Source organism: Ahaetulla prasina, chromosome 5 (assembly GCF_028640845.1).
Source record: "Ahaetulla prasina isolate Xishuangbanna chromosome 5, ASM2864084v1, whole genome shotgun sequence".
Classification (NCBI taxonomy): domain Eukaryota; kingdom Metazoa; phylum Chordata; class Lepidosauria; order Squamata; family Colubridae; genus Ahaetulla; species Ahaetulla prasina.
Window position 1 is genome coordinate 91,281,202 of NC_080543.1, and position 21,797 is coordinate 91,302,998.

At 38.5% G+C, this 21,797-nt stretch overlaps 1 protein-coding gene across 4 annotated transcripts; it reads right to left on the reverse strand.

Moving 5' to 3' along the window:
• Window positions 1–2,243: 2,243 nt before the first annotated feature.
• On the reverse strand, window positions 2,244–21,681 carry GYG2 (glycogenin 2). 4 transcript variants are annotated; one of them, XM_058186020.1, is made up of 10 exons: window positions 21,462–21,680; window positions 18,711–18,844; window positions 16,015–16,156; window positions 13,260–13,434; window positions 12,072–12,234; window positions 11,025–11,151; window positions 7,484–7,697; window positions 4,759–4,899; window positions 3,883–3,981; window positions 2,244–3,400 (listed from the first exon to the last, which is right to left on the reverse strand). In XM_058186020.1, the coding sequence occupies exons 2-10, from the start codon at window positions 18,715–18,717 to the stop codon at window positions 3,248–3,250; spliced, it is 1,221 nt and encodes a 406-aa protein (XP_058042003.1). In that variant the 5' UTR covers window positions 18,718–18,844; window positions 21,462–21,680; the 3' UTR covers window positions 2,244–3,247. The 4 variants fall into 4 exon arrangements, with proteins under 4 accessions (XP_058042003.1, XP_058042004.1, XP_058042006.1 ...); XM_058186021.1 differs by having other exon boundaries at window positions 18,711–18,847; XM_058186023.1 differs by lacking the exon at window positions 18,711–18,844 and having other exon boundaries at window positions 21,462–21,681.
• Window positions 21,682–21,797: the final 116 nt, after the last annotated feature.

A 21,797-nucleotide genomic window follows, 5' to 3' on the forward strand; every position in this document is an offset into this window, starting at 1 on the left:
ATTTTTTCACATTCTTTTAATTAAAATAAATATACAGTTGGCATTCTGCAAAACCAGCCACCCTCCAGCATAATCTCTATTTGCAAGAAACAAAGTGGATTCTGTGTTGTAACAGAAGGAAGGAAAGGCCTTACAATTAAAATAGTGCCACTATGAAAGATAATGCTGTTTCCTACTGGGGTCCTAGGCCAAGTGACAGAGTCAGGTCTTCAGGACCTTAAGGAAGGCCAGGAGGGTGTGCAGCCACAGCAGAGAAGGCTCGTCTCCTGGACCACATCAGCTGAAATACCATGACTGGTGGGGTCCATAGCCTGTCTCCTCTGCCAGCACATTATTGTTATTCCTAGTATAATATTCATTGCTTTCTAATTAATCACAAGTATACTTTTATAAAATTCTTAAATCAGTTAATATGGTGAGAATAAGACCATGAGATTTCAAGAATATAAAATGTTTATTTGATAAACTACTGTATTACAAAAATGAAGAAAAAAATTGGAAATTATAAGGTAGAATTTATACCTTTATTAAATATTTACAAAATCAGAAAGTATCAAATCAAAATTAAAAGGAAATAAAAGTTGGTGGAAAAACATAAATTATGTAACACTGACACCTCCTTGCATGCAAAATTAAACTTCTTGAAGAAACTATTAAACAAATCTCTGATTTAGGGCTGCAACCTAAAACAGGGATGGAAAATCACCAGAAAAAGCTTACAAGAGGATGCAACAAATATATTTCAAATGTTCTAACAGATAAAAGGTTCAATTTTGGTAATCATCTCAATGGATACATAAGAGTTTTAGTGATTCAATTATGCATAATGCTTTGGAACAAGTTATCCTAAGATTCAACATTAAAATTTAATAATTTTAAACACTCTTAGGTAAAAAGGTTATAAAGTTATAATTTTACTAAGAATTAACCATTTGACAGTAAATAAAAAATACACATTACCAATAAAAGAAACCAATGTAAAATGAGAAAAAAGTGGTCCATTGAATTCAATGTGACTAAGTTTTTATTACCAACACTGTTTAATGCCCTGTTTAATTGTACCAGTGGTGAGCTGTCAATTAACCAGATGAAATATTCTTTTGCCTTCCTGCATCTGATGAAATGGGCTTCAGTTCACAAAGACTTATAGTACAATGACACATGACTTAAGATGTTATAAGCTGCTCTAAGTTAGGATGTAATAGATTAATATGTGTAGACCTCTTCCAAAAATCTTGACAGTATAATGCTCAAGAGTTCCTAGCCAGCTGAATTTCAGTTAAATTACAGCATGATATATAGTCTTCCCTTAATAAGGTAAGGAGGATAGGCAAGGTTTTATCAAACCTATAAAATCCTCCATACCCAGAGACTATATTTGTATCATGTCCAGGGGTGGGTTCTAATTTTTTTTACTACCGGTTCTGTGGGCGTGGCTTGATGGTCATGTAACTGGATGAGAGTGGCTTGGCAGTCATGTGACTGGGTGGGCATGGCCAATAACAATAAAAAATAAAAATAATAAAAATAATAATAAACAAAGTATAAACAAATAAGCGGTACCAAAAACCAACTTTCACACTTTACACCCACACAACACAACACAACAGACTCACACACAATGACTCACACACAAAAGCAGCTGCACTTCACCCAAAATGGCCCCTGCAACAAGCAGGATCCTCACACAGCCACAAAAAGCTCAAAAATCAATTTTCATACTTTACACACACACACACACAAAACACAACACAACTGACATACACAATGTAAAAGCAGCTGCACCTCACCCAAAATGGCCCCTGTAATAAGCAGGAACCTCACACAGCCACAAAAAGCTCAAAGACCAACTTTCACACTTTACACACACACAACACAATACAACTGACTCACACACACACACACAAAATGCCACATACAGCTTTGTGAGATTTTGTGTGTTTGTGTAGTTCGAGTGAACACTACAGAAACACACTAAATCTCAGAAAGCTGCACAAATATTTTATTTTATTATTTTATTTTATTTATATTTTTTAGACCAGGAAAGCTGGCTGAGGAACTCTGGGAGTTTAAGTCCACAAGCCTTAAAGTTACTAAGGTTGGAGACCCCTGTTTTAGATAAAAGCAGCTAAATTTAAAACTTCCTTAACTTTTAATTGCTCTCTAAAAACCAAACTCCTTAAAAAAACCCCAATTAACTATTTTTTAAAAGTTTACTTACCCAATTGAGGCAGGCAGATTGAGTTGCTCACCGAGAATATGGATTGCAGGCAGGCAGATTGAGTTGCTAGCTAATGCAACCGATTGCAGAAGCCATGGCTTTGCAAGCCCTAAAGGAGCGATAATTAGGTAAGTGGGGGAGGGGGCGATTGGGTGGGCATGGGTGGTTGTAAGAGGTTGTAAAAAAGTGATTTTAAAAGCTCGTGATGATCAGGAAATTCATCTGGGATCGCCAGAGGAAAAAAAGGATTTTAAAAGGCTCCTGTGACGATCCCAGCTGAAGTTGCCTCATGGCAGCCCAGATGATTGCAATCTCTTAAAAGGGTTTTTTCTAAAAGCTGTTCAGCTGAAGAGCTTGTAGAAAACATGTTTTTTTAAAGGTTCTGGTAATCAGGCAATTCAGCTGGGATCGCCAGAGGAGCCTTTTAAAACCTTTTGTTTTTGCAACCTCTTCGGCCAAGGGAACCGGTTCGGGGGCATGGCCAGCTGGGTATCATTACCGGTTCTGTGAACTTGGCCAGATTTTTGCCCGCGGTTCTTAAGAACCAGTCAGAACCAGTAGCAACCCACCACTGATCATGTCCTTATGTGTGCTTATTAGCCCTGTTTCAAGTGTTTGCGTCTTTTACTTTCAAGTTTTTTATACCCTCTTCTATGCCAAATCTAGTATGGAAAATGTATTTGTTCTACAAGTATAAAGCCATTTATTATAGTTTCAGATTAATTTTCTAGCTAGAAAGTTTACAGGATGCAAGGCTGTAGAGGCTATTCCTAAGCTAAGGAAGGTTCTGGAGAAGTTAAACCAAAGTTTGACTCAGCGAAGGAAAGCTTAAAAGCTCCATGCATTTTATTCTTTGAAAGCAAACACTGGCAAATACATGTTTATCTAGGCTTGCAAGTTTAGTCATGTCAAAAAATCTATTTTTGCCGAAATTTCCCTTTCACCAAACCAAAGGTGTAATCCTGAAGGTTTTGCGTGCTCTGCAAATGTAAACAGATCAATTGCAATAAGGATAAGAAAAAACACCTATAATAAAAAAGCATCTAACTTCTTCTTGATGTTTTCAAAAGCATCTTTTCCTAGATAATCAATATGGCCTTCCTCCCACTTCCTTCGTTCATCTTCTGCACTTGATTCCTTTGCCTCCGGCTGAATAGCAACAGGGCTGACAAATTCATTCTAGAAGAACAAAGAATGAAAGGCATTTCAGACATTCAGACATACATAATGCAAGCAGTTGAATTTGCAGGCCACAAAGGATGCAGGGCTACAGAATCTAAGCTGATTTAAGTAATATCTATAAGAATACTGGAATAAAAACAAGTGCCAATTCTTCATCACATGACAAACATAAGCAAGACGTTCTTATCATTCATATCAGTCAACTACTGTTTTAAGTCTAGAGGGGAAAAGATATTTATAACAAATATTTGTTATAAAAGCATATCATAATGTATTGATTTATTACATTAATTAAATTTATTTATATGGTTGCCCATCTTGTAAATGTGGCTCTGCACATCTCGTAACACAATAAAATATATATTTAAAATGTATCAACAAATGGTTAAAAAAGCTATAGTAGTCAGCAAGGGTAAACCAAGATAAATAGCTGACAAAGAACTCTCAATGGGCCTTGCAGCATATATATTTAATGTTACCATAGTCAGGAGAGGAACAGGCTGAACAGACAACTCCGTGAAGGACTTGCTTGGATCAACAATATCACCTTCAAGACTGCATTCATCTTTCTTTACAGCCTGAATAAAATTAAATACAGGCTTTAATTGTACTCTTACCAAGGGGAAAAAAACCCACAATTTTTATTACAATCCATCTGGAGCATGTTCCATATTCCTCAATACTATTATGGTCTGCATATTTTACTTTAATATTTCACTGGCAGACTCCAAGTAAACATAAAAGATCAAATGAATAGTGACAATTAGCCTTTTTTGTTGAAGTAAATAAAGTATTTTTGTATGCCATTGAAAAATGTACCATCAGACTAGTATGCCATGTTCCACAACATGAATTTAAAATCCCTTGTTGAAAAATACTTGGAATTGTTGCAATCTCAGACATGTTTAACTAAAAATACTTCTTTTCAAAAAGGGCCCCGCCAAACCCCAAACTTCTGGTTAATATGGAACTCAAAAGCATAGGTACTGAGACTGTAGAAATAGTTTCACCAGATATTCGTATCTTGTTCAAGGAGACGCAGAAGATATTTCTAAGTAATATACATACCTCCCATTGTTATTAAGTAAACAAAGACTGATTTTGTAATAGAAAGCCACAATTTTAAAAGACATTTTATTACAAGTCATTTCCAACTGCAAATCTAATTCCGAGAGATGATTTGAAAAGGAAACATCTGTTGTTTTTAAAGCAAAACTATATACATTATATTATATTCGTATCAGATAAAGATATACTGATATTTTAAATCTGTGAAAATGACATCTTTAGAAATGTGGATGCATCTTCCAAATACCTACAATTATTTCAAATAATAGTAATAAAAATATACTCACAATATTATTTTTGGCAGATAACTCACAGGATGTATTTACAACAGATTCTGAAATATATCCTGTATTTGTTGAGGCTGGCAAAGAATTGTTGATAAGAGGATTTTCGCTTTCAGATATCAGCTCATCATTATTCCTTTCAGGCTACAATACAAAAATATTGTTTACACTATATGTTTAAATTTATTACCTCTAGATGTTATTTTTGCTTTTAACTTTATTTATTTTCTAAAATTTATCCAGACAATGCTCTAAGCAGATTGCAAAATAATACACAGATTATAGTACAAATAAAATTAAAATATGACAACATTACTATCCATAATCATATGAATAGTGCTGTCAATATAGATAGTCCTCAATTTATGACCAGTCATATAACAAACAACAACATGTATTTGCTTAACGACATTTACTTAATAACTGCTGCAAAAAATGTTGAAAAAATTGTGTCTGGTCATTCTGATGCCTCAAATTACGATCACAATGACTTATGACCATAACCCTGGACTCAATTAGAATAGAATAGAGTTTTTATTGGCCAAGTGTGGTTGAACACACAAGGAATTTGTCTTGGTGCATATGCTCTCAGTATACATAAAAGAAAAGATACCTTCATAAATCAAGGATTATCTGTAAATCATATACTGCAAGAATCAGAACCACCCACTATTTTGCCAGTCTCCAAAGGTATTTTGAAATAGCCAAATCTGAATGGCTTTTATGAATGCCAGCAGGATTGGTGGATGAAGGTCCTTTTCCCTTGCAGAGGTCAGAAGCATCAGTCAACTCTACCGTATTTGACCATAACAATGTTATGGATCATTACTCTTGAAGTATTTGCTGGTACAAGCTAGAATCTATTGTCAATGACTGTGAGTTATCTGAGTCTTGAGACTACAAAGCAAACCCAAACTACAATAATCTCACCACTACATTTTATCTCATTTTAGCCAAACATTATTACTGTTGACATACATAAATATTAGAACACTCCATTTTCATATCCTATTTACAGAACATTGTTCCAAGAGTCCACTAGACCATGTAGGACATCTATAGCAATGAAGATTTTGAAGCAATCTATGTTTTTTCTTTGGAATTCTTCCATATACAATACTCTTGTGTGCAGCATTATGGTGAACTCGTGACATTAAACTGTACAAGAGTGCCCTCCTAACTTTTACTGGTATTCTAAGGGTTTTTTTGTGATTCTTGTCCACAAATATTGTACAGTTGTGATACAATATTTGTGATAATTTTTTTTGTTGGTGAACTACTCTTAGAAAGAGCAACATTGGGATTACATTTTCTCCATTTGAACACCCTCTGACATGGCAATAATTTTGTATCCCTTTCAAACTCATGAACATATATAACAATATAAATATGCTGTTTAAGATACACAGAGATCTCTTGATAGGGTCATGATTCACTTCCATTATCCTGTGTTATAAAGAGCAGATTCCAATGGTGGTGGCCGACATATATATATTGCTCCCAGAAGCACGAAGCTGAAGCCTGAAGATGACGAATGAGACTTCGTCAAAACGTCGCCAAGACACTTCCAATTTTATGTGGGAGAAAACCCGAATAACCAAAGACCTACATGCAAACACCCGCGAAAACCTCAGAAAAAAATATGTATATGTATATGTGTGTATATATATATATATATACAAACAATACAATATATATTATATTAATATATATTGTATTAATATATATTAATACAAGGGTCCACTCAACTCATACTGTCATCTTATTGATTAGAACAAATAACTTAAGTTACTTCCTTAAGAATGCTAATTAACCTAGAATTTCACAAACTCTGAAGCATAACAAAGGCAGTGAAAATTGACTTGATGCGTTCAATATAAATGCGATGCAGTATAAAAGACCACGCTAGAATGTTACCAAAGTTGCACCTTAAAAGGTATTTATACATGAATGTGCCTCAATGCCTCACTAAGAGCTCTTTTTTATTGTGATCTCTATTCTACAATGCAAAACTTAGTGCTCAATTTCAAAAGTGATAAGCTACCAGAGTGATATGCTCCTCTTTGAGGAGGTTGCATAAATCTGCTTGGGAAACTTAACCATTAACCTGGGAGATAGAGATGATAATATAAATCATTTGAAAATTGGGAGGGGGAAGCAAGGAAAAGAAAGGACAACCACAGCACTGCAAACATGCAGCAACAACATGTTTCTGGATATGTTTCTGTTGTAAATGTTTATTCTGGCCTAAAATTATTATAGCTACTTTTTTTGTAACTTCAAGTGAATTGTGACCTTGGCAACTGCCTGGTCAAGTCCCTGAAGTTTTTTTAGCAAGAATTTCAGAAGCGGTTTGCCATTGCCCACTAGGGCTGTAAGAAAGAGTTGACTAGCTTGCTGCCTTAACCACTGTACCAAATTGGCTATACTTAGTTAGCTACTGTTGTTTGGGTGAAAGTAAATCCATTTTGTTAAAATACACAATCATTTCTGTAAACAAATGCTTCATGGCATTATTTCCAATTCTTAATTATAATAAATCACAAACACTTCTGAAGGGATAAATGTGGACTAAAGCAATATATTAACGACTAAATTTACAATTGTTGCAATGTAACCTCATTCTGAATGCAGAGTTACAATCTAAGTTACAAAATGATCATATGGACTGGAAGAGATCTATCATGTCATAAAAATCAATCAACTCTTCCTACCATAACCATTTTACCTCCTTTTGCTGGATTGGCGACTCCGGTACTTTTTCTAGTAATGGTAATATACAGGAGCTGTATATTATCCACCAAAGTTCTAGGAATGGCAGCTGATTTTCAGATACAGAAGCTGAATCATTTGGTGTAACTTTTCTCGTCTGGGGATTGTACTTGTAGTTCCAGGGTTTCGCTGGTCCCAAAAAATGAATCACCTTTGTATCTTTACCAAAACTGGGGGGAAAAGTAAAACAATATTGCTTCAGTTCAATGTTTGACATAAGAATACCACCTCAATAACTTAGACTTATATACCACCCAATAGTGCCTTACAGCACTCTCAGAGTGGCTTACAGGGTCAGCATATTGTTCCCAACAATCTGGGTCATCATTCCGACCTCGGAAGAATGGTAGGCTGAGTCAACTTCAAGCCCCATCAAGATTGAACTACATGTTGTGGGAAAAATTAGCTAGCAATACTGCATGATCACGGTGCCTAGAATAGTGTAGAGCAGGGGTCTACACTATTCCTGGTCCATGGACTGGCACCAGGTTGCAGCATGCCAGAAATCAGGCCACGCAAAGAAGCAAGCTCCATCCAGGGAATGCAGGCAACACACAAACCATGCCCACTCCGGTCCACCCCAGTTCATAGCAGTGTGATACAGAGTGAGTGCAGGCAAAGGAGGAGTGGTGTAACGTTGTTGAATATGGCTGGGCAGACAAGATGATGGTGTAGCACCACATGGATGCTATCAGGGAGGGGAGGTAAGAGCCATGAGAATGTGGGAAGCGGCTGCTGAGGTACTGCCTGAATGCAGTTGGGAAGAGGACAGGGTGAGGTGGTGCCACTCCGAACAGCCAGACAGGGAGGTGTACATAATGGAGTACAGGTTGGGAATGCTGCAAGTGGGTGCAGCAGATCCCTGAGATCTCATATTCCATAGGCTGCTTGAGAAAAGAAGTGGCAGGAGCAATTTACAAGAGCAACTTGTGACTTTCCCTGCTTTTTGCCCATTGAGTTTGCTTGTAGGAAGCTGGCAGAGAAAGTCACAAATGATAATCACATGATTGTAGGATGCCGCAACTCTCATAAGTGCAAGCTGGCTGCCAAGTGCCTGAATTGTAATCACATAACCACAGCAAAACTGCAACAGTTGGAACTTCGAGGACCAGTCATAAGTGCATTCATTCAGTGCATTCACAACTTTGAAAGTTACTGAACAAGTAGTTATTAATCCAAGGACTAATTGTATAATTTTTTCAACTCTATAATTACCTGACAGCAAAATACAATTTCATTAATACCATTTCTGACAACTTTTCAGATTAAAAAAAACATTCCAATGGCTTACAATTAAAATTCAATACACGCTGTGATACATAAATGAAAATAGTTTTGCCTTTTGATTAAAAAACTAAAACCAAAATCAAGAGACACAAAATAGAGAAATAAAGGACAGAGGGATAAAATTGCTTTGCCAATGCCAGTTCGAAATGACAAAATACTGAAGATATATTTATAATGCACATTGGTCTGTCTCCCTTTGTCAGAGTTCTTTCTGAGATAAACACTGTAATTTTCAAGCATCCTTTGATTCTATGGAAGACTGCAAGAGATAATAGCTAGCCTTCCATTTACTTTTGCAGTGTCAGGGCAACAATGTTTTCTTGGTATGAGAAAAGCAAGCTCCTTGTAACTATCCATTTTTCAGGCCCAAAACTAAAATTTGGCTTATTTCTTCTCACCATAGTATTGCTCCTTAGAAGCTTCCACTAATGAGTAAATATAGAAGCCCTGTTCCTCCTAAAAGGGAGATGCTAATTTCTTGGCATTGTTCATTAGAAATTGGAGACTGAACCAGCTTATGTTGGGAAGGCAAGAGCTATGAGTAAGTGGACATGATAAAACAGTTTTAAGCTACTGCAAATTGTTTAATATGATTAATTCATAATGCTAGGAAAGACTACTCAAGGCATTTTATCATCTAAAGTAATTGCAACTGTACATATTTCCCAACATTTCACTCACTACATGGTAAGCTATAGAACAGGGGTCCTCAAACTTTTTAAACAGGGGGCCAATTCACGGTCCCTCAGACTGTTGGGGGGGCTGGACCGGCTAGGTGGGTGTGGCTAGGTGGGCATGTGACTGGATGTGGCTAGGTGGGCATGTGAATGGCCAATTTAGTAGTCCAAACAATACACACAAATTAAACTTTAATTTGTTATGCTCCTGGGAAAGCAGGTTAGTGAAAGGATATGGCTGCCTTGGGATGTGTATGAGGGATTTCTGTGTGTGTGTGTGTGTGTGTGTGTGTCTCCCTCCCTTTCTCTCTCCTTCTCTCTCTCTCTGGAGGCTGGGGCTGAGGCCTCTGCATGATCCATTTTTGGCCTCCCCAGTCTCCAGTATCACTCTGCCACCCCAAAACAGGCCCATTTTTGGTTTCCCGAGGCCTCAGCACATCCTGTTTTTCGCCTCCCTGGCCTCCAGAAGCGGGTGGAGGCCAGCAGGTAGGTAGAGCGATGTGGGCGGGGCAGCCTGGTGCTCCTGCGTGGGCCAGACTAATAGCTTTGGTGGGCCATATACAGCCCACAGGCCATAGTTTGAGGACCCTTGCTCTAGAGACTCCAGAAATTCCAACATAAAACAAGTTAAAAGTACTGGAACCCGGTGAAGAGTTTGGATTGTTTTAGGTAAGTAAAACATGGATTGCCTTAGTTGTTGTTGTTGTTGTTGTTGTTGTTGTTATTATTATTATTATTATTATTTATTAGATTTTTATACTGCCCTTCTCCCGAAGGACTCAGGGCGGTTCACAACCAATATAAAACAATGACAATTTAAACAGAAATTAAAAAACTTATTATATAATTGGCAAAAAATTTAAAACTTTAAAAATTTAAAAAATTTAAATTAAAATTCAATCCCTATTAAAATATTAAAATTTTAAAATTTAATTTAGTTGCTGTTATTCTGTGTATACTATTGTCTGATATGTAATTAGATGTTTAAATTTTTGCATTTGTGGTGAAAATATTACTGATTCTGGATTGCAAAGGGATAATTATCATATTAATGACTCTGAGCTTTGGAGGCTGTCTAACTGAATCTTATAGTCAAATTAATGTTTACCAGTAATTACAAAGACTATTATTTGCTAATTATTGCCAAGAAGGATAGAAACAAATAATATTGCAGTTTAGCCTGCTTTTGGGCTTCCCATAGTTGTCTAGTTGATCATTTTGGGAGTTTAAAGTTGTTCTACACAGCTCTTTCATCAAATTCTTCTGTTCTTCTTATATTACCCATGGATTACTATCATCTAAATATATGTATTGATAGTATGAAAGAAGAAATGTTTTCATGGAGCTAATTATATTCTAATGGGTATATATCTGAAATTGCATGTAACTGATATAAAACAGAAGATCTGCACTTATCAGTTACCATATCATATGTATATTAGGGCTCCATTTCTAGCTACAAGAAAAAAGAAATCTGTGAAACGGTGAACTGCTTATCACTGAATTATCAATAAAAAACATTTTAGTACTTACTGCTGGAAAGCAGGGGCATATGTATAGAGAGTGCTGCTGCTTAGATTATAGATAAATGGCAAGTGTTTATTTATATCTTTGGTTGCCCAGCTGCTGAAAAAACTGTTTAACAATCCCTGATCACCTCCTACAGAATAAAAAGAACATACAAAAGGTTCAAACTCTTATTAATGTGAACAACAGCCTTTCCCAACCTAGCATTATACACAGGTGTTACAATACAACACCCATAATGTTCCAGAGTTGCAATCCAACACTAATGATGGCAATTGGTTTAGAAAAAAATAAAGTATGGTATTAAAGCCCAGATGAACTATGCTGTTGTACAACAATTATTCTAAATCTCTCTCCATCAATTAGCAGCAGTCAAGTCAGGAATGTGTTTAAAAGGCTCCTTGTGATAATACCTGAATATAAAATATTATATTCCATTATATATAAAATGGTTAATTTTAGCAACAACTATTATTTTGCCTTTAGTTGCTATTGCCAGCTGGTGTAAGAACCTGCCCCAGCTGGTCCCTCAGGAAAGCAAAATTCTTGACTCCATTGAGTTGAATCAAAAGAACTTTTACTGAAAGTGGTTGCAGTAAAGTCAGCTGGAATCTGAAGGTCCCGTCCAAAGCATAAAGCAATTCTTCCCGAATTGCTTCACGAAATCCAACCCCCCTGACCAGTCCACTGGCAGCCAATGTGATGCTGCAAGGATGTTTTGAGAACATTGAAGTGCTTGGCAGGTAACAGGTCACTCTCAGGGCATGAGGCCTTGGACCCAGGCTGGACCCAGCTGGGAGGGAGTCTGCTCCATGTCTGAAGACAATCTCCCCTCCCCTAATTCTCAAGCAGTTACAGCAAAAGCATGTAAAAAATGCCAGCAAGCTTTCCTTTCCCTCCACTCAATAGAATGGCAGACACAACGGTGAACCTGACAGCTGGATCTAGATATAAATGTTTTGATGAACGTTCATCAAAAGTTCAGATCTTTAAAATAACTTTATCAATAGTTTCACTCCAGAGGCAAGGAGAGGACCAAATCCACAGACTTACCATCAAAACTACCATGTTCACTGGCAAACTGGAGAAGCTGTTTGAAGGTTTTCAAAGAAGGTTGGAAAACAAAGACACCACTGTTAAAGCAATCTGGCCAACCAGAATCTGGAGCTGCTGATAATTCTTCCCGCTCAAAGAGTTCATCAACATTACAAAGCACCTGGAAAGATCATAAAAATTTGAATCAGTCGATTCTTCTGCTACTGATATGATATTTTTTTTAATTGAACTCACTCATTATTTTACCCTTTATTATTATATTAGCAAGTTTATTTTGACTCTGCAGCATAAATGAAGACACACTAAGATGTGGGAATGTCTTCATAACTAAACATCTCTTAACCTAGTAAGTATATATTCTATCAAGGTTGAAAAATCAAACATTCTGTAGACTTGCATGTTTTTATAGTTGCACTGTAATTCTAATGAGTTACAATGACAATCAGTTAGGTGTTCTGGCCAAGGCACAAGGCTACTAACAGGGAAACAATGAGTTCTAAACCTGCTTTAGGCAGGTGCCAGCTTGAGCCAGTACCTCTCTTACAGCCCTGTAAGTAAGCAATGGCAAACTAGTTCTGAAATTTTATGAAGAAAACTGTAAGAACTAGTCCAGGCATTGCCAGGAGTCAACATTGACTCAAAGGTCAAAAACAAAAAAAGAAACTCTACCATTTGTGTAGGCTATCACTTATCTTGGGCAAAAGTTAGATATTTGTTCAAGTACACAGGTATTGTTCATACATCTATGTACCCCTATTTACACACTTACATAAATATATTCTTTCTGAGTCTAAATCTCTTGAGTGCAGATTCCATAACAAACAAGGGGCCTCTGGTGGCTCAACAGACTAATGTAGTCTGTTATTAACAGCAGCTGCTTGCAATTACTGCAGGTTCAAGTCCCACCAGGCCCAAGGTTGACTCAGCCTTCCATCCTTTATAAGGTAGGTAAAATGAGGACCCAGATTGTTGGGGGCAATAAGTTGACTTTGTATATAATATACAAATGGACGAAGACTATTGCTTGACATAGTGTAAGCCGCCCTGAGTCTTCGGAGAAGGGCGGGATATAAATGCAAATTTTTTAAAAAAAGATGATTTCTACAAGTGAGCATTCTCTTTTTTTACAATTGATTCTTATGCCAAATATTTCCAGCTTGTCATTTCTGGCACTGCTGCCCTTACCAATGTGTCTGCATCCATGAAGACACATTTGCTATACTGAGTAAGAGTCCAGCAATGCAGTTTGGTAAAGGTTACACCCAGTTCAAGCCTCTTCAGGAGAGTCAAATGCACCAAATCATTGCTGTCAATTTCTTTAACATCAACCACGGAATCAAAGATGGTCCTGAGGGCAGCCCTGTCAAAGCAATAAAACCATTAATCTTACAATCTCTCTTTTTACAAGATATGCAGTGCAGTAGACAATTAAAAGAACTGAATTGTAAAATAGCTTAAACTTTAATTATTAAGTAATAACTACACAAGGTAAGCAAATATATTTATCTGTGTGCGTATGTATGAATGATAGACATATAATGGGATATAATGGAAATAAGCAAAAGTATCTGCATACACACATATACACATACAAACTTTCTAAGAGCCATTTGATAGGATTGGTGATAACAAAAGACCAAGAACCACAGGTTGGGAACCTTGTAAAATTGGACTGCAGGACTGCAGGGCACATTTAAATTTTAAACATAAATTAAATATAATGGAGTTAGAGTTAAGACTTGATTAATATTAGCTTTAATTCAGCATAGTAGTGAAATGATTTCATGATGAAAGATATTTGGATAGTGATTATTCTATGAAGAAAGGAAGCTTTAATTTTTTTTAAAAAAAAGATCTAATTAGTACCATTAACCTATTGCTTCTGACCAAATATTACCTAGACCACTATTTAGTTTCTAAAAGCAGAGAACCAGACAGATCAATGCCTCAAAGAGCCTTGCTTTGCTATTTATCAATATTTGTCTTCGGAGACAGAAACCCTGTTCAAGCACTCATTGGAATATATGGAAAACAAAAACTTGGTAGAGAAATGAGCATGTGCAATCCCTGCCTCTGCCTCTCCCCTAGCCCACTGACTGGTCACTGGACTTTTAAAGTTCCTGACCTTTGGCTGCTAGGTCAGCCTGTAATTAAGCTTCCTTTATGATATCTATAGTGGATGCAGTGGCTCAGTGGCTAAGACACTGAGCTTGTCGATCAAAAGGTCGGCAGTTCAGTAGTTCGGATCCCTAGTACCGCATAATGGAGTGAGCTCCTGTTACTTGTCCCAGCTTCTGCCGACCAGTTTGAAAGCACGTAAAAAATGCAAGTAGAAAAAATAGGCATCACATTTGGTGGGAAGGTAACAGCGTTCTGCATGATTTGACGTTTAGTCATGCCTGTCACATGACCACGGAGACGTTCTTCAGCTTTGAAACAGAGATGAGCGCCGCCACCTAGAGTCGGGAAGGTCTAGCACATATGTGCAAGGGAAACCTTTATCTTTACAATATCTATCTATCTATCTATCTATCTATCTATCTATCTATCTATCTACCTACCTACCTACCTACCTACCTACCTACCTACCTACCAACCTACCAATCCATACACAAACACACACACAGTCATAGTAACAGCTCCAGAAGACCACAGCTATAGGGAGGTTTGATCTATTTGATAAGTTCAGTATAGATGCCTGATGGACAGGTTTCACAGGGAACTTGAGTTTTTTTCTGAAGATCTGGTATTCATTTCAGCTGAAGCCTTAGTTGCCACTTGGAATGAGAGGGAATCAGCAGTTTTATGGCCAATCTTTGTGCACTGAGCTCAGAATCCCCACTGGTTTATAGAGGAATTCCAGACAGTAGAAGAAACACCTGGAACAGTAGAAGCACCTAGAGTAACACTGGATGAGGAACATCTAACCAAACATGGACACAAGCCTCTGTTAAGGAATACCTTGTGAAAATAAGGGCACAAAACATTATTTTTTTTCATCCTTACTGAATTCATCCAGCAGTCCTGCAAAAGAATCAAGGAAGAAATGTACTTGCAGGGCTGCTGTGAGGAGCATCAATTGCATAAAATTGCTCAGATGAACCCTAAACTGAATTCCAGCTTCTTGTCAGGATTCAAAAAACTGACTGAGGTGGGATCTGGCTGTATTATCTGGGATGAGCTTGAGTCTCTTGGTATTTAGCTTGAGCCTGTTGAGCCCCAACTGATCCCTAAAGCAGACAAGGTTAGCTATGGCTTCACAGGGGATATGTGGCTAGGTCCAGGAAGTAAATGCATTCTACAAAAAGAGGGTACTTTTTGTAGATGTACATCAGTGGTGGGTTTCAAAAATTTTTACTACCGGTTCTGTGGGCATGGCTTGGTGGGCGTGGCAGGGGAAGATTATTGTAAAATCCCCATTTCCTCCTGATCAGCTGGGACTTGGGAGGCATAGAATACATGGGGGTGGGACCAGTCAGAATTTTTACTACTGGTTCTCCGAATTACTCGAAATTTCTGCTACAGGTTCTCCAGAACTGGTCAGAACCTGCTGAAACCCACTCTGATGTACATGCTTAAAGAAGCAGAGGTCTATCCTCTCCTTAAGAAACCTTCTCTGGACCCTACTGTACTGGATAATTTTCATCCAATCCAATGCTTGTGCACAACTTCAGAGAATGCTGGAAGAAATGGATTAGATGGACCTTTCAGTCAGGTTCAGAGCTGGGTATCAGACCTAGATGGCATTGATTGCACTTGTGGATGACCTGGATATGAGATGGAAGGGTTCATATTCACCCTGGTTGTCCTTGATCTCAGTGGCATTTGACACCAAAAATCATGGTATCATTCCAGACTAGTTCAGATGGTTGGGAATAGAAGGCAGGGTGATGCAGTGGTTATATGGATAAGAGAATGAAATTGGGAGATGTGTCCTTACCTCATTTCCCTAGAGACTTGAGGTGTAATTAGTATTGCCAGTCTTCTAGATGTTTTATGATTCCTCAAGGATTGTCCAAGAACCAGAGCTCCATGGCAATAAACATCATTAGTGGCAAGAGTCACAAAAGCCTGGTCTGTTACTGGGGAAAAAAGTATTTTCATGTAATTCAGAGTTGGTTTTACTCTTGTCCACTTCTTATTTTATCCCACTATGAAGGAGAGTTGCAAATTTAGCAAAAGCCCACAGTAGCTTTCTTCTACTGCTGTTAGCATTGTATATTGTGCCACACTTGTTTTTCCATAAAAATATGGAGAGGGGCAATGTTTACTTTAGATATTGCACAGGTATAAATATCCTATAAAAATGCTAATGTAAGTCTTTAGCTTATGTCTCCCTACTAAATGCAATGTATAACACATGATGCAATATGTATTTTGGTTGCTATTAGTCAGAGATTAACAGACCTCAAAATGTCAAATCAGTAGAAATATATATTTTTTCTGAGAAATGAAAGAATTTGACATTACATATCTTATTCTGAGTCACCACTCAGAATGCTAGGAAAAATGTTGAAATCCTGAAATTTTACTCATCCTTTTATATCAGGGGTGTCAAACTCAAGGCCTGCGGGCAGATCCAGCCTGCGGGTTGCTTAGATCTGACCCCTGGGGCCGCTCTGGAAACAATGAAGGTCTGGCCTGTGGTGCCTTTGCCAGTGAAAATGGAGCTCAGGAGGGCCGCATGCGTTTTCACTGGCAGAGGGTTGCAGGAGGCCATTACAGCCAAAAATGGAGCCTGGGAGCCTGTTTTTGCTGGCAGAGCACTCAGGCCACCAAAGGCACTCCCAACATGAGTGACACTGAGCTGGCCAAACTGACCCTGGCCATGCTCATCTCAGCCCACCAAGGTCAAACACAACCCTGATGTGGCCCTCAATGAAATAGAGTTTGACACCCCTGTTCTGTATCATACAATATTGGACCGTCACCATGATTCGAAATGAAATGAAATGAGCAGGGTGTAAAACTGACAATCTGGGCTGAGTTACATACAAGATATTCTCTCTCTCTCTCTCTCATCCTCGACTTACGACCACAATTGAGCCTAAAATTTCTGTTGCTAGGTGAGACATTTGTTAAGTCTTGCCCCATTTTATGACCTTTCTTGCCACAGCTGTTAAGTGAATCACTGCAGTGATTAAATTAGTAACACAGTTGTTAAGTGAATCTGGCTTCTCACTGACTTGCTTATCAGAAGCTCGCAAAAGGGGAATACAAGATCCCAGGATACTGTGATCGTCATAAGTATGAATCAGTTGCCAAGTGTCTGAACTTTGATCACATGAATAAGGTAAGGCTGCAAGGGTCGTAAGTGTGAAAAATGTCATAAGTCACTATTTTCAGTGCCATTGTAACTTTGAATGGTCACTAAATGAAATGTTGTAAATTGAGGACTACGTGTACTCAGTTGGAATTCTCAAAGATTCTGATATTTTGGCACATCTTATTTTGAGAGATTTTGCTGCATAGTAGGTTATTTGTTTTATTTTTAATTTTGTTAAATGCATTTTAAGCTTCTTTAAAAAAACACAAAATAAATGCTCACAAAAATAAACAATTATCTTAATTTGTCTACATTTAGATGCCTTATTCTGCATGTTTTAATAGCATGCATATATCATTTGCACTACAAAGTTGTTTTCAGAATCTTATTTTCATATTTTGGGATTTAATCCCTTTTTATATTTCTGTAACATTAGTCGCTTTGAAATTCTGGGAATAGAAAGGCAGGATGTATACTGAATAAACAAATATACTAATTTTATAACATATTTTCTCTATGTTGGCATAAGAGGTGGCTCTTTCCTTATTAATGTAAAAATTGGCCTATTTTTTAAAAAATGCAAATAAAACCATTATTTCATTCTTCAAGCTTATCCTTTGAAATGAATGTTTAATTATTTAATATTAAGAGCCAAAGCAAAGCATATAATTTCCCTGCAGCATTGCAAAAAAATTTCAACTACCGTAAATAGATGTTTACTTCTGAAAATAGATGTGTTGCTCATTAAACAAAGTTTTGTATATACACAAGATAATTCATTACTGAGAATTTTTGATTTTGCTCATTCCAGACTATAGTTATACTAATGACTAGCATGAAATAAGACAGAATATAACATTTATCTCAAAATGGATAAATTATAAATCTAACTAGGTTTGCCATTTCTGTTGGGGAAAATGAGCAAGCTAATATAAGCAAATTACGGTTGTTGTTTTTATATAAGATAAGTTTGGGTTGTTTTGTTGATAAAAAAACAAAATTAATATTTCTACTCATGTGTACTCAGAACTAAACTTTTAATTAAATGTGCTCTCCCTTACCAGGAACTATTCTGATGCACATTTTTTTAAAAACCAATTACTCTTTAAAAGATTAAAAATCTTGTTCAAATAATTACCTTTCACATATTTGAGACCAATCCTACAACAGCAAAATCTCTAATTTTACTTGTGTTGTGGGTATTCAGTAACAAAATACATACACAATAAAATGTTTTCTTTACTCTTTGATCATAAGTACAATATTGCAGAAATGTTGAAGGTGCACCTCTAAGGTAATAAAAGCCCCAGAGAGAAAAATATCAGAGAACAAAGAACAAGAGGAGAGAGTGAGGGCGGGAATCCACTTACCAGGCATTTTTTTTCAACTTCTAGCAGAGCAATGTTCAACTTAACAGGCATTCCTTAATGCCACAACCCCTTCCTTATTTTCAGCAGGTCCTCAGACCAAAAATGCCAGGATTTTGGGATTATCTTTTTTATTCCTGCTGAAGACAAGTGAATTAACATTCAGATATTCTGCAGAGAAGAACTTTAACCATATAAACTGCCCCTAAAAGAAGAACAGAAGAAGAAAAGAAAGGTTTTCTTTTCAAATTACCTTGTGTTTTAAGTTTAAATCTCTCCTTCCCCGCCCCCCTTTCTTTAAGGAAAAAAAGAGATTTCTTAAGCAAAGCTTAAGACCACTCTGATGCATACACATGCTTCCATTCCCTTTTGCTGGCAAAAGGAGGGTCTAACAAGTAGTTTCATGTTCCCTTTTTCAAATTCCCTAGCAAAATATTAACTATTTAATAGCCATCAGTGTTCACTATTTATTTACGCTACTAGATGGGAGGTACCTCATGAAAAGCAAAGGACACTATTAATAAAGTTAAAGTAATCATAGAACAGCAGGACAAGACATTTATTTGAACATCTGGTGACACAGGCATTAGTTCTTCTGAGATGATTCCATAATAAAAGCATAATTCTAAACATATTACATTTCAGCTACTGTATAAAGGCATAGGGCACAATAAAATTGTAGGACATAGAACTCAACCAACTTATTTCTTAATAAACACAGCCAAGAAAGAAATATTCAGGTTGAGGGATAAATCTGCTTAATTGCATAAAAAGAATCCAGATTGGGGGGGGGGGATTTTAGTCCTTTTGAAAGACCAGCTTCTTAATTTAATAGTGGTTCTAAATACACTTTTTCCCAGTGGAATAATAGATGTGATTTATTAACTGCTATGACCCATTCTTTGAAAGGTAGACTTAATCTTAATTCTGCATATGTTAATCACTTTTAGATTAAACTACTCTACTGGGCCCTTGCTGGGACTGTCCAGATTAAAAGCATTACACATATTGACATAACCAGAACCTTAAAATATTTTGGACCAGATTATTTGAAAGGGAGCCACAACTTTTACAAAGTTAGTGGTCTACAAAGATAACAAGTGAAGCTCCTACTCAGTGGCCTTAAAATTAGCAAAACTGGTGGGCACTACTGTAGAGATATGCTTTCTGAGCACCGGTTTTTGCTCCAAAAATTATCTCCCAAGAGTTAGAGCAGTGATTCCCAAACTGTGAGCCGCGGCTCCCCAGGGAGCCGCGCCACCGCCACAAGGGAGCCGCGAAGAAGCAGCGTCCGCTCCACACGCGGTGCCGCGAGATCCCAGACGCACAAAGCCGGACACGGCCGCAGCGACCGGGACTCGCACACCGCAACTCGGGACAACTCCAAAAGCCAAGGGACCCCCGCGCAGCCGCACCCACACCCCCCGCGGGGCAGGCCACAGCAGGCAGGAAGACGGCAGGCGCGGCGGCGGACCAAAGGAAGCGCGAGCTCCGGCCCGCCCGCCCGCCTGAACCACAGCGCCCGCCCAGACCCGCCGCCTGGCGAAACAGCGGCGCACCTCCTCCAGTCTGCCCGCGACGCCACTGGCCTCCCAGACCACCCGACACGCTGCCCAACACGGCGCGGCCACCACGCTCGGCGGCATCGGGAAAGAGGGCTGCGCGAAAATAGCAAAACCACCCGTTAGTTCCTCCCAGGTGAGCCAGGCTGGAGGCGAGAACAGCCACCTCCTCCACAAGGCGGAGACCCGAGGGAACAAGGGGATCGCGAGGCCAAACTCCGAGACCAAGCAGGGACCCCACGCCTGGGAAAGTTCCACAGAGGCCGCTCCCATCAAAGGAGACGGCGTCCATCAACAAAACATGAGTATGCCAAACACTTTGTAGAAACAGACTTTTTGATTAAACTCACATACCTATGTGATATCTTTGAAAAGTTGAATGTGTTGAATCTCTCTTTACAAGGAGGCAATATGCACATTTTAAAGTTAACAGAAAAGATTTCAGCTTTCAGAAAAAAATTCAGAAAAAAAGACAAAAATTAAAAAAAAAATCGGATGTACCTATTAAGGGAGCCGCGGAAAAAATCCGAAGTGTTATGGGAGCCGCAAACCGAAAAAGATTGGGAACCTCTGAGTTAGAGAGTTGACTCCATCTTTGAAGAGGATATATGTGCTTTAGCTTAATGGTTCATAATTGTGTATTTCCTCTCTCCACAATCATATAACCTGCTTTCGTTTAAATTTTTGGTGTTTGTGGATTTTCCTGCTTCACTTCACCCTGGTTTCATAAAACGGATACATTTTTGCATGTAGAGTATTCAAATTGAATATATATTTTTTAGAAAGCTTTAGCACGAAGCTTAGAGATGCTCAAAATCATTTGTCATCTTAAGTTTGCCTTTAAACGTATTTTTTTTTTAAAAAAGTTTTCTGCAACAGGTAAGAGACACAAGTCGCTCTCCCTCCGGAATTGATTAGCAGAGGTTAACTTGGAAGTTGGAAAAAAGAGGGAGGGACAGAGGAAAAGCACCGTTAGCAAAGCGTGGCTCTCTCTTCGGAGCCCAACGCCTTGTCTTCCTTGCAGGGAGAGCCTCCTCTGCCAACCTGAGCCAAGCCTTTCTCCTTCTCCCCCACTTGTCCTGCCGCAGCATAAATTCCTCCTCCCGCCCCTCGTGCAGGAACCAGCTAGACGTTTAAAGCCCTTCCATCTCCCTCTCGGTTCCAATCCAGGGGCAATACCGACCGCGCGCACCTTTTACGAGGGAAGCCGAGCTTCGAAGGCGACGCCGGGCTCCTGTGCCCCCTTCAAATCCTCCAGCCGCCCTTGGGACTCCATGCGCGGTTCAGGCAACGAGCTCAGCTGGTATTCAGTCGCCGGAGCGGCCAGCCGAAGGGCGAGAGGGGCAACCTTCCCTGCGCCAGCCCGGGAACGAGCGAGGCTGCCCCCTCATTGGCCCAGTCGGCAGCTCCTCCTCTGGCGGCGCGGCACAGATACCCTCCTAGTCAATCAAATAAAAAATAAAAAAATTCATGCGCAGCGCCGGAATCTTGCCGTAAGGCGGAGGGGCTTCTCTCGGTGGAAGTACAA